This window comes from Coccidioides immitis (assembly GCF_000149335.2).
Source record: "Coccidioides immitis RS genomic scaffold supercont3.6, whole genome shotgun sequence".
Taxonomy (NCBI): Eukaryota; Fungi; Ascomycota; class Eurotiomycetes; order Onygenales; family Onygenaceae; genus Coccidioides; species Coccidioides immitis.
In genome coordinates, this window is record NW_004504312.1 from 3,060,221 (window position 1) to 3,081,509 (window position 21,289).

The following is a 21,289-nucleotide window of genomic DNA, read 5'->3' on the forward strand; positions in this document are numbered from 1 at the left end:
ATCCTCGCCATCAGGATCTCATTTGCTGCTTGCCCGCTCCGCCCTGACAAATTTTCTAGAACAACTTATTAATATTGCACGTTCATTCGCAGCCAGTTTCAGACTTGCCACGACGCTCTCGGCATACCTGCTTTTTGCCCCTCTCTACATGTTTCGTTTCACGTTTGCTTGACTTGTGGCGTTTGGTCATCGAATTCTCGAATTTCTCTGGCACAACGTTTTTCCTTAACCCAGCACTATATAAGTCAATTCCGCATGCGGCTTTGCCGTAAACCTCCCACTAGTTTCCCGTACGCTTTTCAATTGAGATCAAGATATGGGATGAAATTGCGAAACCCTTGCCAAAATTGAAAAAAGATCCTCATACTCCCAGCCCCGGAATTATCTGAATGAAGACCCAGAAGGCCGACGTACAATACATCCTTTTCTAGGATCATGCATCTTTCCTCATGGCTCCTTTCTGCGGGGATACTCTCGACGGGTGTGTCCGCATTCTATCCTATCAAACTGCCAAAATGGGATGCCCCCGGCCTTCCGAATTCTGGTCGAAGACGGTTTTATCCAGTAGTACCCTTCACGAGGATGCCTCTTCAAGATGAGAAGAAGCCATTGACTCTAGATCTCGTGAAGGTGCCGCGGAAGGTTAGTGAGAAATGATATCCAAAGTCCTTACTACATATGCTCGAAGAGATTGGCTGACACTTTGAGCTTGTATGTAGGTCCGTCGTGAGAATAAATACAGTGCTATAATGGGATCAGATCCCAGAATGGAAAACAGTGTTGCCGTGAATCAGGATGGTCAAGACTACTCTTACTTCTCCGTTGCCAGATTTGGATCGGGGGGCCAGGAAATGTGGTTGCTGCTGGACTCGGGTGCTTCGGAGTCCTGGGTGATGGGCTCAAACTGCACGGCTGCAGCCTGCTTGCAACACAACAGGTTTGGAATCGAGCATTCGAAGACACTAAGTGTCACAGACGAAGAGTGGGAGGTGAGCTACGGCACTGGACATGTGGAGGGCGTCATAGTGAGGGACACGTTGTCGATGGCTGGTTTCCAACTCGAACTCGATTTCGGCTCCGCACTGAATGTCTCCCAGGACTTTGCCAACTACCCTATGGATGGGATTCTAGGACTAGGCCCATCCAAAATAACCAAGTTGAAGCCAATTTTGCAGGTCATTGCGGACCAGAAGCTCTTTAAAAAGAACATTTTTGGGATCAGTTTGCAGCGCGCCGCCGACGATACCAGGGACGGACAGCTGACTTTTGGCGATATCGACAAAAGCAAATTCACCGGGGACATTACATATACGGATGTCATCAAGAGTACCAATCGATGGGAAATTCCAGTTAGTGATGCCATTGTTGGCGGTAAGCGCGTTAACTTCACCAAAAAGAGCGCCGTCATCGATACGGGAACTTCGTTCATCTTGGTGCCAATGAAGGATGCGGAGGCCATGCATGCCTTGATCCCAGGGTCGAACAAAGGTGATCAGTATTTCACCATCCCCTGCGATACAAACCTCTCCCTAGAAATTGAAATTTCCGGCGCGAGATGGACCGTGTCTCCCAAAGACTATGTCGGAAGCCGAAATGGAGATAGTTGTAACTCGTACATTCTCCCTCGTCAAGCCCTCGGTCCAGATCAATGGCTATTGGGCGATACCTTTTTAAAAAACGTTTATTCCGTGTTCGACTATGACGAGAGTCGGATAGGTGAGCTTTCCTTCGTTCCTTCTTTGCAGTTGTGACGTTAACCGTAAGCTTGTCTCCAGGATTTGCCGCTCGAGAATATCCAGGAACTCCTCCTTCCAACAAGTCCACACCCCCCAACGCTGGTAAGCTTTCCAACGGACCCTTTTATCTTTGTTTCCCATTGCCAACACCCTGTAGTTTCAAGTGTCAAAATAGTTTCCGAACCAACGACCTCCCCCGTTCCTCCACGGGATGCGAATGCTAATCCGACTGAAGGTTCGAGTCAACCGAGCGACAAAAACACACCGGATAAAGAGGGAGCTGCAGCTTTCCTTTCGACTCCCGGTTGGCTTTCGCTTGCTGTTTTCTTCTCGACCGGATATTCTTGGTATCTGTCGAGCTCGGGAATGTTGTGATCGCATTCCACATTCATAGATTTTTTTGTGTAAGCATCTACACATCATATCTTAGAGCACGATACATATTGTTGTAGATTCTTGTCTCCTTATTCCCTGCATCCAGCTTTTCTCCAATACCTTTGATTCCACATTTTTTTGGAGTTTCTCCTGAACAACATTTCACACCAAACTCACAGCATTTCTTTCCTTGCTCCTTGTTTTTTTCTGGTTTGTTTTCCATCATGTGCTCCATCTGGTGGTTCTTTTATGTTTGCATTGTTCATACAATTCATTATGTTCGTGAGGTCATTTATACATCATTGCATAGCGTTGGCTTTGGCTCTTCCCCGTGGTTAGTGGTTGATTTGATTTTTGATTTCACATCTCCTTCCAGAACAGTGTTGTTTTTAGATTTGCCTTTTATTGGTTCTTTTGGTCCATCAATATCTTGCTTTCGGCCTGTTGTGAATCTACATGGCAGGCTCTGTCTTCTGTGACTATCTTCTCATGGTTTATTTTATTTTAAAGAGGCACTTTTGAGCAGCATTTTGATTGAATTTGGCGAGATCTTGTGATGGTATGTTTTAGATATACAAATTTTTGGTTTAGATACAACAACATCAGCTAAGATATTGACATCTATTTTTGTGGGTATGGGATGTGCTTGATATGAAGGTCCGTGTCCAACTCTTTATCAAATTCCATGTGAATACAGAGTACAGAGTACTCCGTACGGAGTACATATTCAAGATTTCACAACTAAAGGTAATGGACTGTTACAAGTACAATCAGATTCTCTGTTCCTCGCAGAAATTACTTGACGTCCTACTAAAGATCATAAGCAACAAAAGTTCCCACCCTGCAGTAGCGGGTGCACAACTGGTTAGTACCTCGGCCGTTCAGATGTAACTAGTTTATTATGTATGGACTAGTCATCCTTCGAAGAATATCACCTAAATTGCGATATAGCATGGAGTGCAATACGGGAATGCTATTTCTCACATGTCGCTGCAAGTATAATAACTAGCAGGAATTACCTTCATCAGAATAGACTATTATGTGGTGAAACTTACAACATCTCGAGCATAGACCTGCCTTGCTCTAGATATCAAGACAGAATGCCAACATGAATTCCATAGCATAGTGCACAGCCGATATGCCTTGCATATACTCCGAAACAGCGTCCCACGTAAGGCACAGACCCTAATTCGACGTTAGCTGACTCGTGTGATTCAGGCTTCACCGTAACCTAAAATTGCCTCCAAACTGTTTGGGCCTTCGGCGATATCTCGGCGTATGGCGGCAAACCAGGGTGAATAGGAAACAAAATTCGGATTAAGAAGATATGAGAGCGATATACGGAGTATATATGTAGGGGAAAATGCGAAGCAGATATAAATAAGCTCAGGGTCGAGGAGAGTTGCCAAATTTCCACGTTCACAAGTACATACATTCCCCTTCCTACGATATTCAGCTCTTTTTTCACGTCTGTGTCGCTCATTCGAAGCCTGCTCCTCCCGTATAGTGCATACGGAGCAGACTGAAACGATATACTGCAGAAGATCACATTAATCCTCCTAATTAATAATCCTTGCTCAAAATTCTCCGTTCGTTAACCGCTCGAGGATAATAAATAATATCATCGAAAGTCCTATCACTTTCCTAGTGAGTACTTGACCTTTTATTTTATTTTATTTTTTTATCATTTCCAGAGGACTAACCCGCTCAAAAGTACACACAATGCTATTTACGCGCTCCGTCTCCTTAACAAACTTCATAGTCGCTTCTTCGGCACTGTGTTTTCAAGTATTTGTCCTATATCCTTGGCACAAGCAGCTAGACGACAGCTTCGAGGCCCTGAAGAAAGAGCATATGCAAGTCCTCCAGCGCGAAACGGTTCAGATCGAAGAGTTGAGAAGCGTACGAGAACAACTCAGGGAGGTGATGGCAAGGCAAAGGAAATGGTTTTGAATAATATATGACCCGGGCCAGACCTCCTTTTTTTTTTTTTTTTTTCAGTCAACTATAGAATTGTACGCACGTGCTCCCTACATGTGAGCAGATACGAATCATGATAATGCATGTCCTGATTTTATTCCGAGGGAGCCCCTTTTCTCACTGGAAACTCTTACATTCATTATCAATGCACGTTTCCCTTACCTTTCTTCCACACAATTCCAAATTCACGCCAGGGCTTCCTCAAGGGCGATATCAGAAATGCGTGTGACATGGCATTGGAAAAATGGACTCGATTTTAAATAGGTATATGAGGATCACCCTAATATTCTTGGTCAAACAACGGAGAGATTGGGTGTTTTCCCGCCCGTTTGTTGGTGATATCGGCGGCTAGGTCAAACATGTGAAGATAACAAGATCTACTGAATGTGATTGAAGTTGAAATATTAAATCTATTTAGTTAAGTTTATAACTCTGTCCCAAAGATTCGTTGGCATTGTTCCAAGCGTTCAATTATCTATCTTGGCTATCCTCTTTCTCCAGATCCGGGCTATCCTTAGTAAATTGCCAATTTGCCAGTGGACCAAATTGCCGAGTCAGCTTATTATTTGTAACTTTCTTAAGAGAGTTTGGCATATGATGCTGTCTCATGCGAATACTGGCACTCGAAATTAACGAAAAGGGCCCGTGTTATCGTCACTTTGGTCAAAGTATAGAGGATTGTACAGCCTGGCAACTGCTGCACTGATGTTTTGAAGGGATTGTGGGCAATTAGGACTGCGTGGAAGATGTGGAGGACGCCAGTTGGATTACCTAATACGGAGTACACAAATCTCATTCACGTGACGCAATGTAGATTAACAAGGTACTTCCGTGGGGTTCCAAAAAGTACTTGTCTTTTCTCATTCATACTGAGCTTAACTACATAGTATCCACTGATAAGGATCCTGTCGTCGATTAGGTTATGAACCTCCGTGCTATGTATAACATAGAGGTTGATCTACAGAGCTCAATTGGGAAGTTATTTGAGCAGATGATCAGTGATCGCAGAGATTCCTCTGGCATACAGGGTACAGGCTGTTTGTTAGCTGGCATCACAATCGAACATTACTTATGGTTAAAGCTCCCGTCAACCAGAGAAAACCCCAATCCTTACAGCCATAAAATAACCTTTTATCAAGGCTCACTCACATCTTATCCGCACTATTAGATTCTATAAAAAGCACAACTGAATAGACCCTGAATCGGACTGCCCTCACTCCATATTCATTGGGCCTTACTTTGCTCTCGTGTGGTGCAATATCACGCAAAAGCATGGAAGACGGACAGCAGCTTAATTCGACTGAGCTGGTTCCAAGCAACATGACTGGCTAGCAGGGACTAAGGGCGCCCTGGTGGCCCCCTTCATGCATAAAAGGCGCCAGAAATTCAACACCGGCGCTTAACGGTATCTAGTGCCAGGCACCGACCATCCATATTTTTTGCATATGGGGGACCAGTCTCCGGGTCCGCCAAAATTATTTATGGATATCTATACGCTTAATATAAATATAGTCGAGCCCTACGACGAGAGCCGCCAATGAACAGCGATGTTTTCTGTGATCAGTCTGTTATTTACTCCCCTTTGAAACTCGTGAAGTGCGTGATTAACTAAATACCAGTCGATGGAGCTTCTTCCTGCATCTTTGAAACTTGCTACCAAGGGAAAGAAATGCCGGCGAATCAATCCCTATACCGGGCGCCTAGGTATCATCTTCCCAATGGTTGATCTACAGATAGGAGCTTAGGCACTCTCATACTTACCGCCTTGCCCCCATTGCCACCACTCCAGGCGCTTAGCTGTATATTCAGCCTACTACATAAATAGGGCAGAAGAAGCTGAATGTCCTCTCAGAACTCTCTTCCCTCAAACAATTATCGAAGCACAAAGCAATATTTCTATACATTCTCAAGCTATTGTCTATATTACCAAACCCCTCCCCAGCTCCTCTGTCAGAGTCCTCGTTATAATAAAAAGCCTCGAGCCGAGTATCAACTATGGAGCCAGCCATCACTATTTTCCAGTCTTTCTCAAAGCCACTGCCGCATGTTGACTCGGACAATGTCGAATACCGCGCAGTGACGTCGGAGACCATGTCAACTCAGAACCAGGACCCTATCCGTGTCCTCACCAAAAAGGATTCTACCATCCTTTTAAAAAGTGCTCAAGAGGCACTTCAACTTAAGCCGTCGATCCCTGAACGCCTTCAACGCCCGATGCCACTACTTCACAAAACTCATTATCTCCATACAGAGTGTGACGTTCTACAAGCTTCAGAATTGCAGCTTATCCACCCTGTGAATGTTGTTTTATCTGGCATACTCGCAGCAGGTGTAACACTTCGATGCCAGTCTGAGGTGGTCTCGCAGAAGGGCAAAGCTCGCGTGGATTTGATATGGCGTTGTCAAAAAGGGAGCAAGACAGTCACTGTGGCTGTTCTCGAGTACAAAAACACAAAGGCCCTGCGGTTGGATGATTGGAAACCCATAATTACCGATGTGGCTGGTGCTCCTGCAATAATCAACTCAGGGTTGGACGCCGACGCTTCTTCGCTCCTAAAAGACAATGCTTTGAAATTATCTAGACAACTCAAGAAGTACTCCAGGGAATGCAAGGACATCGTCTTGTTTGACTGGTACAGCATGTATATTTTCGACTTTGAGGGTGCGAGCGAGAATCGGCGCCACCCCTTCCCGACAAGGATCACTTATTCCAGCGATTCCAGCAAGTTTCGACGCTTGCTTCTCGGCATGATCTACAGGAAACTCAAAAAGGAGGGATTGGTCAAAGCATAGTAATGTTGCATTGGAACCCCCGTACCCCTACTATTCCGCGACATAGGGGCATTGGTTATTTCTTTGCCGCTGCGGAGGGGCCACATACAGCCTCTTTTGACAGAGAAACACGGTTCATATTTCGCTCGGTGGATAGGATAGAAGGGGAAGATTAAGGGCACAAAGGTCCACGGATCACTTTGAATTGAACATGCATTTCAGAACAAAGGAATGCCGCATTTAATACTGAAGCCGCGTCTATGTTTTTGCTAAGGTCGTTTGGAGTTTCTTTCCTTTGCCCTACTGGACTGGAAATATCTAGCCAGTAACCCGCCCTTGTTTTGTATGTATTTTTTTTTTTTTTTTTTTTTTTGACTTATTTTGGAAACGTAGTAATGCAACCATTTCATCCCTTGGAAGTTGGTCAAAAATCACCTGCATGTGTCGTAAATTGAGTTTTGGATTTGAAGCACTGAGCAATCCTCTGTTGAACAATATCGGGAGCTTCGTCACAGGGTGAGTGAAATCCCTGATATCACACGCTTTGTCGAGGGAGGAAGCGTCGGGTTGATCGGTTAATCCGGTTCCGTAGCATAAGTTACCAAGGTTACGTCGTAACGAAGTTACGGTGGAAAATCCAAGTAAGTCCGATCTCCGACTCCAAAACGGAAGTCATTTCCGCGCTTGGCTAAAGCCGCATCGGCCGTCTGATAAGGCTGAGCTTCAGACCGCGGAGTTAAAATTTTGACATCATCCCCCCACGAACGCCAAAACACTCGAATGGACCTGGACTCACCGGTGACGTCGCAGCCGGAGGCTAGTGCTTACCATGAAGAATGACCTGACCCACTCCAGCCGCTGAAGAATCCAAGTGCCAGCCGTGCTGGATGGTATTTGTCAGTGCACTACCAGCTCGCGTGAGACAACACCGTGCACCTTCAGCTGGCCAAGATAGCCAAGGGAATCGATGCCATGTATGGTGCGTCGTCCATTTGATTTCAGTCTTGAGTCCGGAGGAGATGGGAAGAGGTTGCCTGCGCCTCAGCTGAGCGGCTGTGATAAACTGATCTTGCAAAGTTACGGAGGATTGCGGAGCAATTCCACCTCCGTCTCAAATGCGCACGTAGCGTATCGCTTTATCATAACGTAGAAAATGCCGCAGAATTTAAAAATCGTTCTTTGGAGCTGAAGGAAAGAATGAAGCGTCCTTCATCCGCTCGCGATTCCGCTTTGCCAGCTCCATGCTGCGTAGTTTATCAATTCGCATCTGATAAAAGTTCCTGGAAACAACAGATCAGCGTGTAGCCCAATGGGAATCACCGTAAAACGTACTTGTGGAGTGTAAAAATCCGAGGGCCGTCCTCACCTGTAACCCCTCCAGTATGAGCAGCCTGTATTGCATTGATCTGCAAGAGCCGTTAGAACCCATTCATAACAGGAATTCGAGCCATTAACGCATGCCGACAGACCTTTTCATCCTTTTCCTTCTCAGCCTTTTTCTCGTCCTCGTCCTCCTTTTTCTTGTTCCCCTCGTCTTTTTCTCCCTTCTCCTTTTCTTTTTCCTTCTCCTTCTCCTTCTTACGTTTCATTTTCTCTTCATACTCCTTTTTAACCTTCTCTATTTCCCTTGCCATCTCTTCTTTCTTCTTTTTGGCCGCCACTTCTTCTTCTTCAATGATGGGTGAGCAGAATCCCTTGTCCTTCAAGTGGATTGGACATATGTAGAAGAAATCCTACCCACAGAAATAAGTACAATGCAGAGACATAAAATCACCAAAATGAGGAATGAGGAAAGAAATCCTCTGAGCAAATAGTCAATAAAAGGCCAAAATCCATGTATGTACCTTATTGTCCGGCGTAATCAGCACGCTTGAAGATGGCTTATAGCAAATATAACATGACCGTGCTGCGGAGTCCGCGACTCTGCGTAAATGCCATCTATTCGGGATAAGTGATTGAGCCATTTTGGATTGCTCAATATATGATCGTCTTCACACAGCGAAACCCTGGGACCCCTGATATGTGTATGTAGCGCAGTTGGTTTTGAGTGCTCGTGGGGGAAGTGGGGTGTGTTTTGTCAGCGGGAACAGCATACGGTCACATGAATTGTGCCCTCCCCTGCCATGAGCTTCACAGCCCTGCCTATGCGGGTTATATACGTGGGATATTATTATAGAACTTCTGTTCGAAACCAAGAACCTCACCATCCCAATGGTCCTGGCAATCGGTAGGAGCCTGTGTATGATTACATATTCTAAAACCGCTAGGCCGGCCAGTGCCAACACAGAGCAAAGCTTATAACCGCACTCTGATGTTATATTAGAAAGTTCAAGGATCTGTATTAATATTTTTTTTTTCTTCAAGGAATTTCACAACTGATCCATGAGAATGAAATCCCGTTCGGCCGTGAAGTATGTCTCTTATATGTATCAAGGTACCAAGCCAGAACCAAAAAAAAAAAAAAAAAAAAAAAAAAAAAAAAAAAAAAAAAAAGGAGAGCGAAGTATGTGTATATATGGCCAGAAAACAAAAAAAAGGGGGATTTTCTGCCAACGATTTCAACGCTCAGCACTCTCAATGCGAGCAAAACAAACTTGTTCGAGCAGGGATATAAAGAACATTCAGCCAGCCCCTTAAAACAGTAGAATAGGACGTTCGCATCCAAGTCTGCCGTAAACACATCACGAAGCCAATCAGCTAGTATGAATATAAGAAACCCCCGCAAGGGGCATATTAGAATCAAAGGGTCTAGCAAAAAAAAAAAAAAAAAAAAAAAAAAAAAAAACCGCCGTTGCAATTTGGAAAATTGAAAGTTTTTGAGCCAACCAACGGATAATCTCGAGTAATTGGAAAGAATAATTCCAGTTATTCCCCAGAAGGAGACACAAGGAATATTCGCGCGGCGAAAAATTATGGCTATTAAACGATGTCAAGAACCCGTCATCACTTCATCAATGGTATGTACTGCGACTCTGCTTGTCGCTGATCGAGGTCCAACTTCCGTATTTTCTCCTTCTCCATTATCACCTGGCTGCTCTCCAATGCTTGGGAGTCCTTCGTGGGGTGCTTCTTCCTTCATACACGCACTCTCCAGCGTATTTGTCCATTTCCCGCTTGATCCATTATGGCTATGTTTCAAGTGTTGACGGAAGTGATCGGCGCGGTAGAATTTCTTTGCCTGATTACATTCCCCAAACTTATGGATGTTGATGAGGTGCTCCATTCTCCGATCCCATTCGGGCTTTGGGAAATTCGTAAATTCCACCCCACAGTATCCACAAGTATCGTGTGAAGGACCGTTAGGGGTTTGACAAGTCGGCGAAGCTGAAGGGTGGAATGCAGACTCGGGATTTGACAACGCAGCACAAGACCAAGAATGCCGTCGCAAATGCAGAGAATTCTGATGTCGTTCGGCTTCGTTCTTGTTTTTGAATCGCTTATTACAAAACTGGCACGTATATTGCTTTTCCATCTCATGGGCACTGGAGCCGAGGAAACTCATTAGTTCTGTGACCAATGTAGAAAATAAATAAAAGTAAAAAATAACAAATGATATGCATACCGTAATTCTTCCAGGCTCTCAAGTTTCTTGGGCTTCTTTGGGCAGCATTCGCAAATATATAGTCTTCCTATTCTTGGTGCAGTAGGCTTTGAGAGACCAATACCATTCTGTGTTGAACCCTTTCGTGAAACCGAACTTTTCATGTCCACGGACTCGGCATACTGCGAGCGATGTGATGTAGGCGGCAAGTACGATCTTTCATAGCATGTGTCCAAATCGGAAGCGGGTGAAATTCCTCCTGGAGACGGCCCTCCAAAAGAAGAAATGCTGCTCGCCGCCGCAGAGAGCCCAGTCGATGATGCATATGATTCTGTTCGCAGACTTGATGATATCGAGGAGATGGATCCGTGACTTCCTGGATACCGGGTAGTAGGAGAGGTGCAGCTATTGGATCGGAGTCCCAGCGCTCGCCTGTCTCTATCTACATCCGTAAATCCATACATTGGGTCCGCAGCTGCACCCCGTGGAGGTGACGAGGCCCTTCGTTTCATGCTATTACGCGATATAGACGAAAAGCCTTCTGTAAAGGACATACGCCCCGGTAAACTGGGTTGAGAAGTCGGTCCCGCATCATCCATTGCAAAATCAGTATCTTGCTCGGCGAACATTCCTTGATCATAGCTCGCTTTGCTAGACCGTTCCGAAATGCTGGGTCTTTCTTCTGTTGGACGACGTCCGGAGGAATTACTGTTGTACCGCTCCCGAGGATGGTTGAAGCTGTCGATCTCCATGGGAGAGTGCACAGAGCTATCACCGGTCGGACTGTGGTACCCAACATAATCTTGCCAGGCCCCCATTTTTGTGCCAGGAGAAATTGCGGCGGACGGGGGACCACTGCCCCATCTTGGAGGGATATCCCTTGGGCTCAACGACCCATCCCCAATCGATAAGGTCGAAAGTGTTCTGGTTTTCGAATGGAACGGCAGGCTTGTGCTGTTCAAGGAAGTGCCCAAGCTCGACGCAAGCCGTGGAGGGGAACCCGGTTTCCCGATTTTCGACAAGAGGTGTTGGTCGTAGGCATTTGAGGAACGCTCAACACATTTCTTTGAAAGAGGCTTTTCTCCTTCCAGACTATATCCCATCCTAATTCCAGGAGACGTAAACCACGAGGATTCAAATCAGCCAGAGATCCTCAAAGAAACTTCAGGTGCAAAAACGGACGAACTAGCCAAAAGGAAGATTTACGGTAACAAGAGGACAGGTATCGAACGGTGAAAATATCAATGTATACCAAGAAATGTGCTCTGTAACCGAAAGGGTGCGACAAAAAGTGTTTTTTTTTATTTTTATTTTTAATTTTTAATTTTTAATTTTTAATTTTTTTTTGGGTTCGTAAGGCTATGGGTTATTCTTCGTCTAGGGGCAAGAAAAAGGCGAAAGACTAACCGTGAGCCGGAGGGGTTAGAGCCAAGTGAGCCTGATCGAGCCGCATCCGGAGAAGTCAGTTGTCCAGATGGGCTTGTTTCCGACGACGGGCTCGTCGCAGCTGACATCGCCGCTCCGCACTTGAACTCGTCAGGGAACGAAAAAGTCTCGTCCCGGCGGACAAGAGGCGGGCGACTGTGACCGCCGAAGAGGCTGGACGTCGGCTTTATAGGGGCCAGAGTTGGCTTTCCTTCGAACGAATTGCCCCATTTCCACCCGGAGTCGTGGCCCTGCGCGAGATCCTCAATGAATCGGGGCGGAGGCAATGGCGGCGGCGCCAGCGGCTCGTTGGAGTTTGGGATGGCCATTGGTCGCCCATACGATGACGGCGAGCGATCAGAATTTTTCGAATACGACGGAGATCTCGAGGGCAGGCGGTGGTTCTGTTCAGTGTTGGTAGCAGTGGTTGGAGTTGAGTGACACACGCGTATCGAGGGCGGCGAGGCCAGGGAGCGATTGTCCATACTCAATCATAGGTAGCCACGCAGTCAACATCCGCATCGACCAGCCGACCAAGTTCTGCAAGGACGACGGATCGTGAAATGATGCTCGTGGAGCGTCGCGACGTGTGTAGAGAGTGGCAATTGTGGCAAGGGCTGCGGGTCTAAATCAGTCTCAGCTGGGGGGGAAGGTCGAGCGGTCGCCAGGATCATAAAGTCGGTCAAGAGGCGGGAAGAGAATGGCCACGGAGAGGGACGTGCAATGGACACTGGACGGCGGCGATGGGGAACGGAAACGACAGAGGGTGAGCAACGGGGCGTTGAAGGGAGGAAATAAAGACGGGGAACGACGAGGTAGGATGGGGGAGGATATGGTGGTTGATTAACGGGGAACTAAAACTGGAGGGGAAAGGATCGTATAGAAGCAACTATTACTATCTGGGAGTGACTGGGAACAGCGAAACTACCACAGCAACTAAGGTTCCAAGTGGGAGGAAGTGTGTGTGTGTGTGTGTGTTTGCGTGAGTGAGCGTGTGTGTACTCCGGTATGTGTTTGTGTTCTCCCGCCAGCTGTACCTGGCTGTTTGATTATCCCAATCTCTCCATCTGCATGTCTGCGCCGGGTGCCGGTCCTGTCTATTCCTGTCCTGTCCTGTCCTGACTCCTATCTCCTGGCGCTCTCCTTTTTTTCCCCCTCCCTTGCTTAAGCTTTGCCCTGCTCGAATTTGCCCTCGTTGGCTCTGTTGAAAGGGCTAAAACGATAGGGCTGAAATAATACCTGGTTTTGGTTTTGTTGTTTCTGCCGTTGGACAGTCACAACGTGTATTTTTACTGTTACATTACGCCGATCTGAGTGACGGGAGTGCGCTACCTCGCGGCTGGGTCCCTGATATCAAGGGAACAGCGCGTCTTCCGGTCGATTCTGCAATTCAGCATTATGATTAGTGTCTCAAATCCCCTTCGTCGCCGTGATGAGCCAGGGCCAAAATTGTTTTAATGTCGATCCGGGGAATTGAAACCGGCTGTCGATTGAACAAAGCCAAAAATAAGGGGGCTCGAATTTCTTTATTTTATTTTCTTCCCCTTTGGTGAAATTGTTCTTTTCCGTTTTTGTCTCTTTTTTCTGTGGATTTTTGAAGATTGATATACGACTTGTGCGGAGTTGTCGATTAATTTAGCCCTTGTCCACTGCCCACGCCGAGCGAATCAAGCCTGGATGCCCAGACATCTCGGATCCAACCTTGGGGAGATTGAATATCGAATTTGAGCTTTTGAAACAGGGCAGATGCCCCCCCCCACGAGACATGAAACGGCGCGGCGCTATTGACAACGATACTTTCACTGGTTGAAGCGTTAATGTGAACAATCCAGAAGAGAAGTGACATTTTCCATGGGAAGCGTGTGGGCTGGAGCCACGGTTAAGATGAGATGCGCATTGTTGCACTGCAAGTTGATCTCTCGGGGACCATAAATACAAGCCCGGAAAATGAAATACCAGAACAGAACATGTACTCGGGTAGTTCGGCCCTACCACCAACCCGCCTGTCTGTTCTCAACGCCGACAACTAACTGTTCATCCTTTAATTGCGGAGCGGAATCACAAAATGAGTCGTTCGGTCTGCGAATAGCAAATCCTATATTATCGTTCGGGTAGCCGGTAGAAGCACCTGAAAGGGCTAACAGGAAAAAAAGCGAAGGAACAATGTGCAGAAACCCATCCTTACAAAACAAAGTTTGTCCAAAATTCAATTCTCCATCGCAGTTTGCGTAGGAGGCGGGTGATGCGATTAAGGGAAAAAAGAACAAATGTCATTCATGGATCGTGAGCAGCGGTTCGACTTGCTCCATCTGCGAGGAAAGCGGCAAGGATGGGCGAGCCCTGCAACCTACTCCGGTACTCCGTACTCCGTACACCGTCCTGGTCTGAAAAGTATGGAGGGCGCTAGGGAAGGGTCAGGAGAACCTCGAGATCCCTGAAGGCAGTTTCTCATGTCGGCACGGGCTATCATGCGTGGAGGAGTTCCATGTCATCCGAAGCGTCGAGGCCTCTTCGATCTGGGGGAGCATCGAGTATTTCAGTGTTATCTTCCTACCTCGCTCTCCCACAAGTGATGGGAAAAAGGCGGACAGCAGCTGTGGACTCAAGACAAATGAAGAAGGTGACTAGAAAGAAGAGGATACATTAGGGAGATACACACATACATACATGTGTATGCATGCAGCGGGGACCGTAATGTATGGAAACAACAATAATAATAAATGTGGTTACAAGGAATATGCGCTTGACATCACCGCCCGCACCTTTACATGCACGAGGAGCCGAAATTCGCACCACAAAACGGTGCATTGACGTCGTATCCAGGGATAGGGTCCTCGTGGGCGGTGAAGCGCACGGCGTGAACGCCTTTGAATGGAAGTCACTGGGCCCCAAGAAGCGCTCAGTGAACCAGACTCGAGGGGTTAGTTTAATTATTCAATTTTCTTCTAAACATGAAGCAACTTAAACTCCTTCGCGATGTCACAGGGACCCTCGTACAATGGATGTAAGTATGTAACTATGGTATGGCTGATTCCACGGCCAGCTGAGGACGGACCCGTTCGATTACCGCCTGCGACGAAACAGATTCAGCGGCTAGCGGGCTTGGCGCTAGGAAACGGAATGGTCAGTCTGTTATATTACGGCATTTAAGCTTGGGGCATTCCAGAATGTCCTCGGAAACCACAGGGCTTGCCTCGACACGGGCGGGACCGCACCCCAAGCCCCGGCGTGATTGGCCTGCCCAGGGGTCAATTGATAGGGTTAGCAGGGGGGTCATCACCTTGCCCCCACCGACGATTTTGCACTGCCACAATGACAGCAATGCTCTCTCTCCCACCGCGCACCCTGACGGCGACGAAAACACCTCCTGTGGAAGGGTGGGAACTGCATGATACGTTCACAAAGGAGACCGTGCGCCCAACACAAGCCTGCCCGCTGAGGACGGAACGGCTATTATTCCAGTGATGGGGATGTGTCCGAGTGGAAGCAGCTCGGTTTGACGGCCGAGAGTTGGACTCACCTGACGTCTTTAGGGCTGGCCAAGCTAGCTTCACTTCCTTGCTTGGGCCGCTTTAGTCCCGGGTTCCGATTTGTTGTGGTGAGAATCCTCACAGGACGCTGCATAAAGCCAAGCCTTTGTTCACGTCTTCTGAGTTCCCCGCAGAGTCCACTTGTGGTCCTCTCTCTTGTTGATCTTAATAATGCTTTGTTGTGGGAACTGTCCTGTTTACCCAGCAATCTCGAGACGATGTGCTGGCTCTTTGTCGCAAGCATTCAGAGGAGTTTACGGAGTAAGGAGTACATGTGGGAGCTACTCTTTTGAGTGGCAACCAGCTGCCAAGACTAATCAACAGCCAAAGCTGATCAGAGGTTGGAATCGGCCCGCTGGATGGACCAGCCACCATAACTCTTCGATACGGGGGGGAAGAAAGGAAAGGAAAGGAAAGGAAAGCAAAGAGAATAAGAGGGTTTGGTCTGGATGAGCTGGCTCTGGGAGCTTTTTTCGGATCGATGGCAATTCAGCTCGCCTTGCCTCACCAAAAAAAAAAAAAAAAAAAAATTGAGCTACCTGCACTTGCGTGCCCCAAAGCGCCGCAGAGGCGAGAATGTACTCCGAGGCTTGCGGCTATTCGTCCCTGTTATGATCGGAAGCTTATACGCGGGGGCAAAGCTGAATTTCCCTGGTATTGTCCCACTCCCCGCTCCCGTGCACCAAAAAAAAAAAAAAAAAAAAAAAAAAAAAAAAGAATTTGAAGCGGAGGTGTGTGGAGCCAAATCGCTGGCGGTTGGCTCGTTGACAAGCTTAAGCTGCATGAGACATCCATCATCAACGGCAATAGTGAGGGATTTTGTGATCAACGCTGGACAGTGCGGAGTTTCCTGCATGTTGAACAGCTAGCCGAAGACCCCCGAAGCAAGGGCAGCAAGAACTGAACATTCAAAGCATCGTGCCGCTCTGTATGAAACAACGTAGTTATTGGACGGAGTATGGAGAACTGCCCACCACCATGTTACCCGAGCTCCGTTATCGTGGTACAAGAACGCAACATCTGTAAGGCAAAGTTCGCAGAATTGCCCGGATTGTTGATGTCTGCCGGTATCTGAATTCAAGGTAATGAAATATTTCTGCTTTTTTAAGTTCACGGTCATGAGAGATGAGTCTTCACTCCTCGGTTCCATCTCAGCCTTAACGAGCTCAAGGTGCAGATTCAAACGATGCCATTATTTGTGCTCCCACCGCCGTGGCAGGGGGAAACATGCACTCCTCTGGTCTGACAAGGCGCGAACAACCCTAGTAAAGTGCATGTTTTTGTGTAGAACTCCGTCCTCCGTGTCTTCCACCAGACGGGCATCGATGTCAACCACAATATCTCGTGCCGAGACAGCCTTGTTAAAATCAACTCGTATCCTGATGATCGTCGACGAGCTTGCTGGTCCGCTTTTCGTGAAGATCACATTTAACTTCTCCGTAACATCCTTGTTCATTCCCCGAGCTGGGAAAAGGCTGTCCCGCGGTCTTCAATTCGTAGCAATTCAGAGTAAGAAGCCAGTCTCCAGATGAAGATTTCAAATGCTACCTGTAACTTGTTCCGGCTGTGCACTCCCTCTCTCGCCGTAAGCCAGCCAATGGAAGACCAATGGCATTCCTTTTTTGACACGCACCTACGTCAGAGCTTGTCAGGAATCCCACAGAGACTCGTTATCATTCCCGGTTCTCAGTACCCACTGCTCACCTTGATCGACCTGCAAATTTTGGCCAGAACGTGACAAGCAGGTATTGTATGCTCATTCGTGGCCCCGTAGGGATAAAACTCATGCGCCGTGAACCATGTTCCCATGATGATTTCCAACAATGAGACTATAATATGCATGTATTATGGTGCGCCTGCCACCTGGCAAACCCTATACATAGCTATGATTATCAATCACAAGGAAATAGGGACAAGATGAGTTCCCGTCTCAGCTCCCGTGCGCTTACCCCGCATCGTCCATGAGCACCCTGGGCCCAATTGCTGCTCAGCGGACGGGCTCGATATGAGACCTCACAGCCTTTTAAGTGAATACGGCGGGAATCGGGCCGTTTTATCAATGCTTCCCAGACCCCAGTTCTCCGTACCACCCCCCCCCCTGTTGGACGAGTGAAGGTGGCCTGGCACCGATAATACCTCAACCAGAACGCTTGGATACGTGCGAGTGCTTGCCCCTTGGCCCACCTGCGGGATCGGAGACACGTGCTGTAGATGATTGACGTTGTAGGGCAAATGAAGGCAAACATCTCCCGGCTGAGGAATGCGGTTGAACAGGCAGCGCACCGCAGCCACGGCGGCAGAGCTTCAACCCTAAATCGCCAGACGCGGGGAGCCGTCACACCGCCCAGGGTGTTCTGCCATCCCCATTGGCCAGCCCGTCTGACCAGAACCAATTCTGCCGCCCAGCCCTAACTAACCTTCGCGTTCGCAGGTTCCAGCCAGCCTTGGGAAAGGCCCGCATAAAACCACGATTACAGCAATTTCCAGGAGAGAAGTTGAATCAACAGGGCTAGATTGCATGCTCACGCCGAGACCTCTTTGTTTCACTCACTCAGACCCGTCATTCGCATCCCACGGCACGTCCTAGGATATTGGGTTTGCGCGGCCGCATCTCAAAGCAGATCACACCCGACAAAACTTGAGCTATTGATACTGTTCGACACCGCCAAATGTCGATAAGCAAAATTGGAAATGATAATCTCTACCTTGGCGGGTTCGTCCTTCCATTTTGGCCCTCTGACGGGTCACGTCAAGTGTTGAAACTTGGCCTTGACTTCGCCGGTTGTGAATCATAGCTAAAATGTGCCTACAGTTTTATGTCCCTGAGCAACACGCTCGCCCTCAGAAATGCAAACATCACTCACGTCGTGACAGTAATGCGCGGCGGCGTAGACAAAGATCGGTTTAAATCCTTTCAAGGACATTTACACATCGCCGTTGATGACATCAGTGATGAGGACCTTTTGCAACATTTCCCAACTACCAATGCATTCATCCGCTCAGGTCTCGAGCAAGGAGGTGGTGTTCTTATCCATTGGTGAGACAACTCCCTGTCATTTCTTCCTCTTTTCTGATTTTGCGGATCTCTTTTCCCCCATGGCTGTGTTTTTGTGATACCCTGGCCGCATGAGAAACTGGCCACAGAGACTGTTCGGTCCACGTTGATTTGGCTGGCTGGATACAGCAGTTCCTGTGTTCCCACAAACTTTCGTCGCCTTGCGACTTGTGTAACATGGAATGCTGTGTGGCGCACTGTCCCAATCAGAGATCTCCAGTCCGAAGATCATCCTTCCTCTCTGGCCTCGAGAATCCCCCTTATTGCACGTGACAGTCACCACTTGAGTCGTCGATTTTCTGTGCTGCCTCGAGTCCACGCACTGACGTTTTGCATAGTGCAATGGGGAAGTCTCGGTCGGCTACAGTGTGCATAGCCTTTCTACTCCATCGAGATCCTACTGCTATTGATCCACATGAAGCTCTCAGGCTCCTCCGTGAAACTCGACAGATGTGCGAGCCGAATGATGGATTCATGGAACAATTGAAGCTGTATCATGAGATGGGATGCCCTGAAAGTGTAGAGAATCATCCAATATATCAGCGCTGGCTGTATCAGAGAGCAGTGGAGGAAAGTGTAGCATGCGGGCGTGGTCCGGAGTTGGAGGAAGTTCGGTTTGAAGATAAGGCTAAGAGTGCTAACCACAGTGACGATAAGGGGGTGGAAGTGAGGTGTCGGAAATGTCGGTATGTGATGTCTTTCCCCTGCAATATTTTTGTTACCTTTCCCGCCCTTCTTAACTCATTTTTTAGGCGCCAACTAGCAGCCCTACCTTTCATCATCCCCCATGACACACCCCAGCAACAATATACAACTAAATCTCAGCCCGAAGCCACCCAGCTCTCGTCTGCTTGCGCGCACGTTTTCCTCCACCCGCTGACTTGGATGCGGCCCTCACTTTTCCCATCCACAGATGACCCGCTCGCCCAGGAAACCCCATCTGAGTCCCCTCTAGCTGGCCGGCTCGTCTGTCCCAACGCTACATGTGGCGCAAATATAGGAAAATTTGCTTGGCCTGGTATGCGATGCAGCTGTGGTACATGGGTTGTGCCGGCAATCGCGCTGGCCCGGGCTAGGGTCGATGTTGTCGACGTTGGAATTAGGATAGCAGGGTTGGCGGGTGGTGGCGCGGGGATAAGAATGCCTCCAAGCATGAGAGTACAAGGAAATAAGGTCGAAGAAGAGAGGGGGCTGTTGTAGAGACTATTGCATACAGACTAACCTGGATTGTTAGTTTCGCTGGCTCGGCGTTGGGCGAGGGGGGTTTGCAACCGCATGAAGATGAGATATATACACACTGAGAACCTTTACTGTGTTCCGTCTTTCTCTTCAATCATTTGGCGCCTCGAAGGCGAAGAGCGTCGGGTTCTCCTTGCAGGCTTCCTAGAAGAATAGAATTCTCCATATCATTTTCCGAAGACCTCCTGTCTACACAACAACATTGCCAGCTCGCTTCAACGGCGGATTACCTATTTACATGGGCGGGTATGTATATGTGTATGTACATACATACACAGCACGATACGTAGGTATATACCTCGTCCAAAGGCCTCGGCTAGCCCCAAGGCGTTAATTAAGATCACGCCTCCGCCGGCACCCCGCCAACATTCCGCTCCGCTTTAACCCCCCTTGCCCCCTCCAGTGCCCATTCTATGATTTTTCCGTCCTCCTCCATAGTCACCTTCCCCGCCGCTTCCTCCGCCGGAACCCAGCAGACTTCATAATCTTCCCACGCTTCCCGCGGCGCCTCTATTGGCGCTTTCTCCGAATCCACCTCCGCTAGGTACCAAAAAATCAACTTGTAGGAATGCTGATAGGCACGTTGTTGAACTGCAATGGGTTCTATATGCCATTCCAGAGGCTCCAGATGCCCGGTGGATCGTTCCCGCTGAGGTATGCCAGTGCTTTCAGCGCAAGCAGATACAGGCTGATGGCCGCACACAGGATGATTATTATCCCGACCAACAATAGTACTAGGAGGAGCGGGGCAAGGACGAGCAGCGGAACAACCAGCAAGAGGGAGATGAGCCACATCTTGCGCCCCGGAAACAGGATCTGTACTCGTGCTATTTACAACCGGATCTCTCTCGGGAAGCCGGTGTGCGTGTACCGCGTTTGTGGCTAGCTTGTGCGGGAGGAGCTTAACTGCGTAACCTGACTCTTCGAGTGTCTCGCGGACGGCGGTGTCATGCAGAGATTCGTGGATATCTTTTCGACCTTTGGGAAGGAAATATTTCTGGATACTAGGAGAATAGAGGACGAGTACAACGTTTTTGAATATGTCAATGGCGACGGTGCCAGCCGAGATAACAAATGAGTCCGAGAGATGCAGCATTATATCGGTAGAGCTTATGTACTCCCGAAGGCAGCTGTATGAGTTTAATAGATAAATGTTTTTACAAAAAAATAAAAGTAAAAGGGCCGCTCGTCAAAAGTTAAGCATTGAGTTTTGGTCTTAGGTAGGTATAAGTCAAATAAGAAACCAAAGCGCAGTGATGGGGAACGCCTGATTCCGAGCCAGGGCATGGAGGGATCAGAACTGGGGGTTGGAAAGGTTCGAGACACGGGCCTCAACTGTCTCTTGCGGGTTGTTCTCTTTTTTCCACTTCAAAATGATGGACATGTGCGGATTTATATTGCTGTTGCCTAACTTGCGAGTTATGGGTTGGGCGACAAGCTTTTTTTGAGATTGAAAAAAGGCACCCTGTACGACATTTTAAAGCGTTCCAAGTTCCTTTTTTCTTTTTCCTTTCTCTCTTTTAAATAGAAAAGGCCTGGATGAATCGCAACAAGCCGGCGGTTTTTGGTCAGTATCGGGACTGCGGCTGGCGTCAACCTTTTCATGCCTGAGTACTCCGTATTGCTGGATTAGGCA

At 47.9% G+C, this 21,289-nt stretch overlaps 10 protein-coding genes across 11 annotated transcripts; 6 read left to right on the forward strand and 4 right to left on the reverse strand.

The window, feature by feature from the left end:
• Positions 1-302: 302 nt before the first annotated feature.
• On the forward strand, positions 303-2,735 carry CIMG_04143 (aspartyl protease 4). Its single transcript, XM_001244701.2, has 4 exons — positions 303-642; positions 720-1,716; positions 1,776-1,838; positions 1,894-2,735. Exons 1-4 carry the CDS (start codon positions 436-438, stop codon positions 2,109-2,111), a joined length of 1,485 nt encoding a protein of 494 aa, XP_001244702.2. The 5' UTR covers positions 303-435; the 3' UTR covers positions 2,112-2,735.
• A 27-nt stretch (positions 2,736-2,762) lies between these two features.
• CIMG_13772 (uncharacterized protein) lies at positions 2,763-3,432 on the forward strand (the record flags this gene model as incomplete). The annotated part of the gene is made up of 2 exons (XM_001244702.2): positions 2,763-2,998; positions 3,330-3,432. The coding sequence occupies 2 exons, from the start codon at positions 2,763-2,765 to the stop codon at positions 3,430-3,432; spliced, it is 339 nt and encodes a 112-aa protein (XP_001244703.2).
• A 44-nt stretch (positions 3,433-3,476) lies between these two features.
• Positions 3,477-4,500, forward strand: CIMG_11264 (uncharacterized protein). The gene is made up of 2 exons (XM_012358294.1): positions 3,477-3,758; positions 3,826-4,500. Exon 2 carries the CDS (start codon positions 3,834-3,836, stop codon positions 4,062-4,064), a length of 231 nt encoding a protein of 76 aa, XP_012213717.1. The 5' UTR covers positions 3,477-3,758; positions 3,826-3,833; the 3' UTR covers positions 4,065-4,500.
• Positions 4,501-6,086: 1,586 nt separating this feature from the next.
• Positions 6,087-6,884, forward strand: CIMG_04145 (uncharacterized protein; the record flags this gene model as incomplete). Its single annotated transcript, XM_001244703.1, has 1 exon — positions 6,087-6,884. The coding sequence occupies one exon, from the start codon at positions 6,087-6,089 to the stop codon at positions 6,882-6,884; it is 798 nt and encodes a 265-aa protein (XP_001244704.1).
• A 329-nt stretch (positions 6,885-7,213) lies between these two features.
• Positions 7,214-8,888, reverse strand: CIMG_04146. 2 transcript variants are annotated; one of them, XM_004446391.1, is made up of 5 exons: positions 8,708-8,888; positions 8,333-8,596; positions 8,196-8,269; positions 7,660-8,143; positions 7,237-7,584 (listed from the first exon to the last, which is right to left on the reverse strand). In XM_004446391.1, exons 1-4 carry the CDS (start codon positions 8,825-8,827, stop codon positions 8,029-8,031), a joined length of 573 nt encoding a protein of 190 aa, XP_004446448.1. In that variant the 5' UTR covers positions 8,828-8,888; the 3' UTR covers positions 7,237-7,584; positions 7,660-8,028. The 2 variants fall into 2 exon arrangements, with proteins under 2 accessions (XP_004446449.1, XP_004446448.1); XM_004446392.1 differs by having other exon boundaries at positions 7,214-8,143.
• Positions 8,889-9,422: 534 nt separating this feature from the next.
• Positions 9,423-12,314, reverse strand: CIMG_04147 (C2H2 finger domain-containing protein; the record flags this gene model as incomplete). Its single annotated transcript, XM_001244705.2, has 3 exons — positions 9,423-10,345; positions 10,426-11,508; positions 11,812-12,314. The coding sequence occupies 3 exons, from the start codon at positions 12,312-12,314 to the stop codon at positions 9,793-9,795; spliced, it is 2,139 nt and encodes a 712-aa protein (XP_001244706.2). The 3' UTR covers positions 9,423-9,792.
• A 2,252-nt stretch (positions 12,315-14,566) lies between these two features.
• On the forward strand, positions 14,567-14,979 carry CIMG_11266 (uncharacterized protein; the record flags this gene model as incomplete). Its single annotated transcript, XM_012358295.1, has 3 exons — positions 14,567-14,749; positions 14,815-14,833; positions 14,873-14,979. 3 exons carry the CDS (start codon positions 14,567-14,569, stop codon positions 14,977-14,979), a joined length of 309 nt encoding a protein of 102 aa, XP_012213718.1.
• Positions 14,980-16,091: 1,112 nt separating this feature from the next.
• CIMG_04150 (uncharacterized protein) lies at positions 16,092-17,168 on the reverse strand (the record flags this gene model as incomplete). The annotated part of the gene is made up of 3 exons (XM_001244708.2): positions 16,092-16,823; positions 16,908-16,992; positions 17,064-17,168. The coding sequence occupies 3 exons, from the start codon at positions 17,166-17,168 to the stop codon at positions 16,552-16,554; spliced, it is 462 nt and encodes a 153-aa protein (XP_001244709.1). The 3' UTR covers positions 16,092-16,551.
• A 792-nt stretch (positions 17,169-17,960) lies between these two features.
• Positions 17,961-19,832, forward strand: CIMG_04151 (dual specificity phosphatase). The gene is made up of 4 exons (XM_001244709.2): positions 17,961-18,072; positions 18,172-18,396; positions 18,753-19,100; positions 19,167-19,832. Exons 1-4 carry the CDS (start codon positions 18,029-18,031, stop codon positions 19,612-19,614), a joined length of 1,065 nt encoding a protein of 354 aa, XP_001244710.1. The 5' UTR covers positions 17,961-18,028; the 3' UTR covers positions 19,615-19,832.
• CIMG_04152 (uncharacterized protein) lies at positions 19,778-21,049 on the reverse strand. The gene has a single exon (XM_001244710.2). The coding sequence runs from the start codon at positions 20,747-20,749 to the stop codon at positions 19,994-19,996; it is 756 nt and encodes a 251-aa protein (XP_001244711.1). The 5' UTR covers positions 20,750-21,049; the 3' UTR covers positions 19,778-19,993.
• Positions 21,050-21,289: the final 240 nt, after the last annotated feature.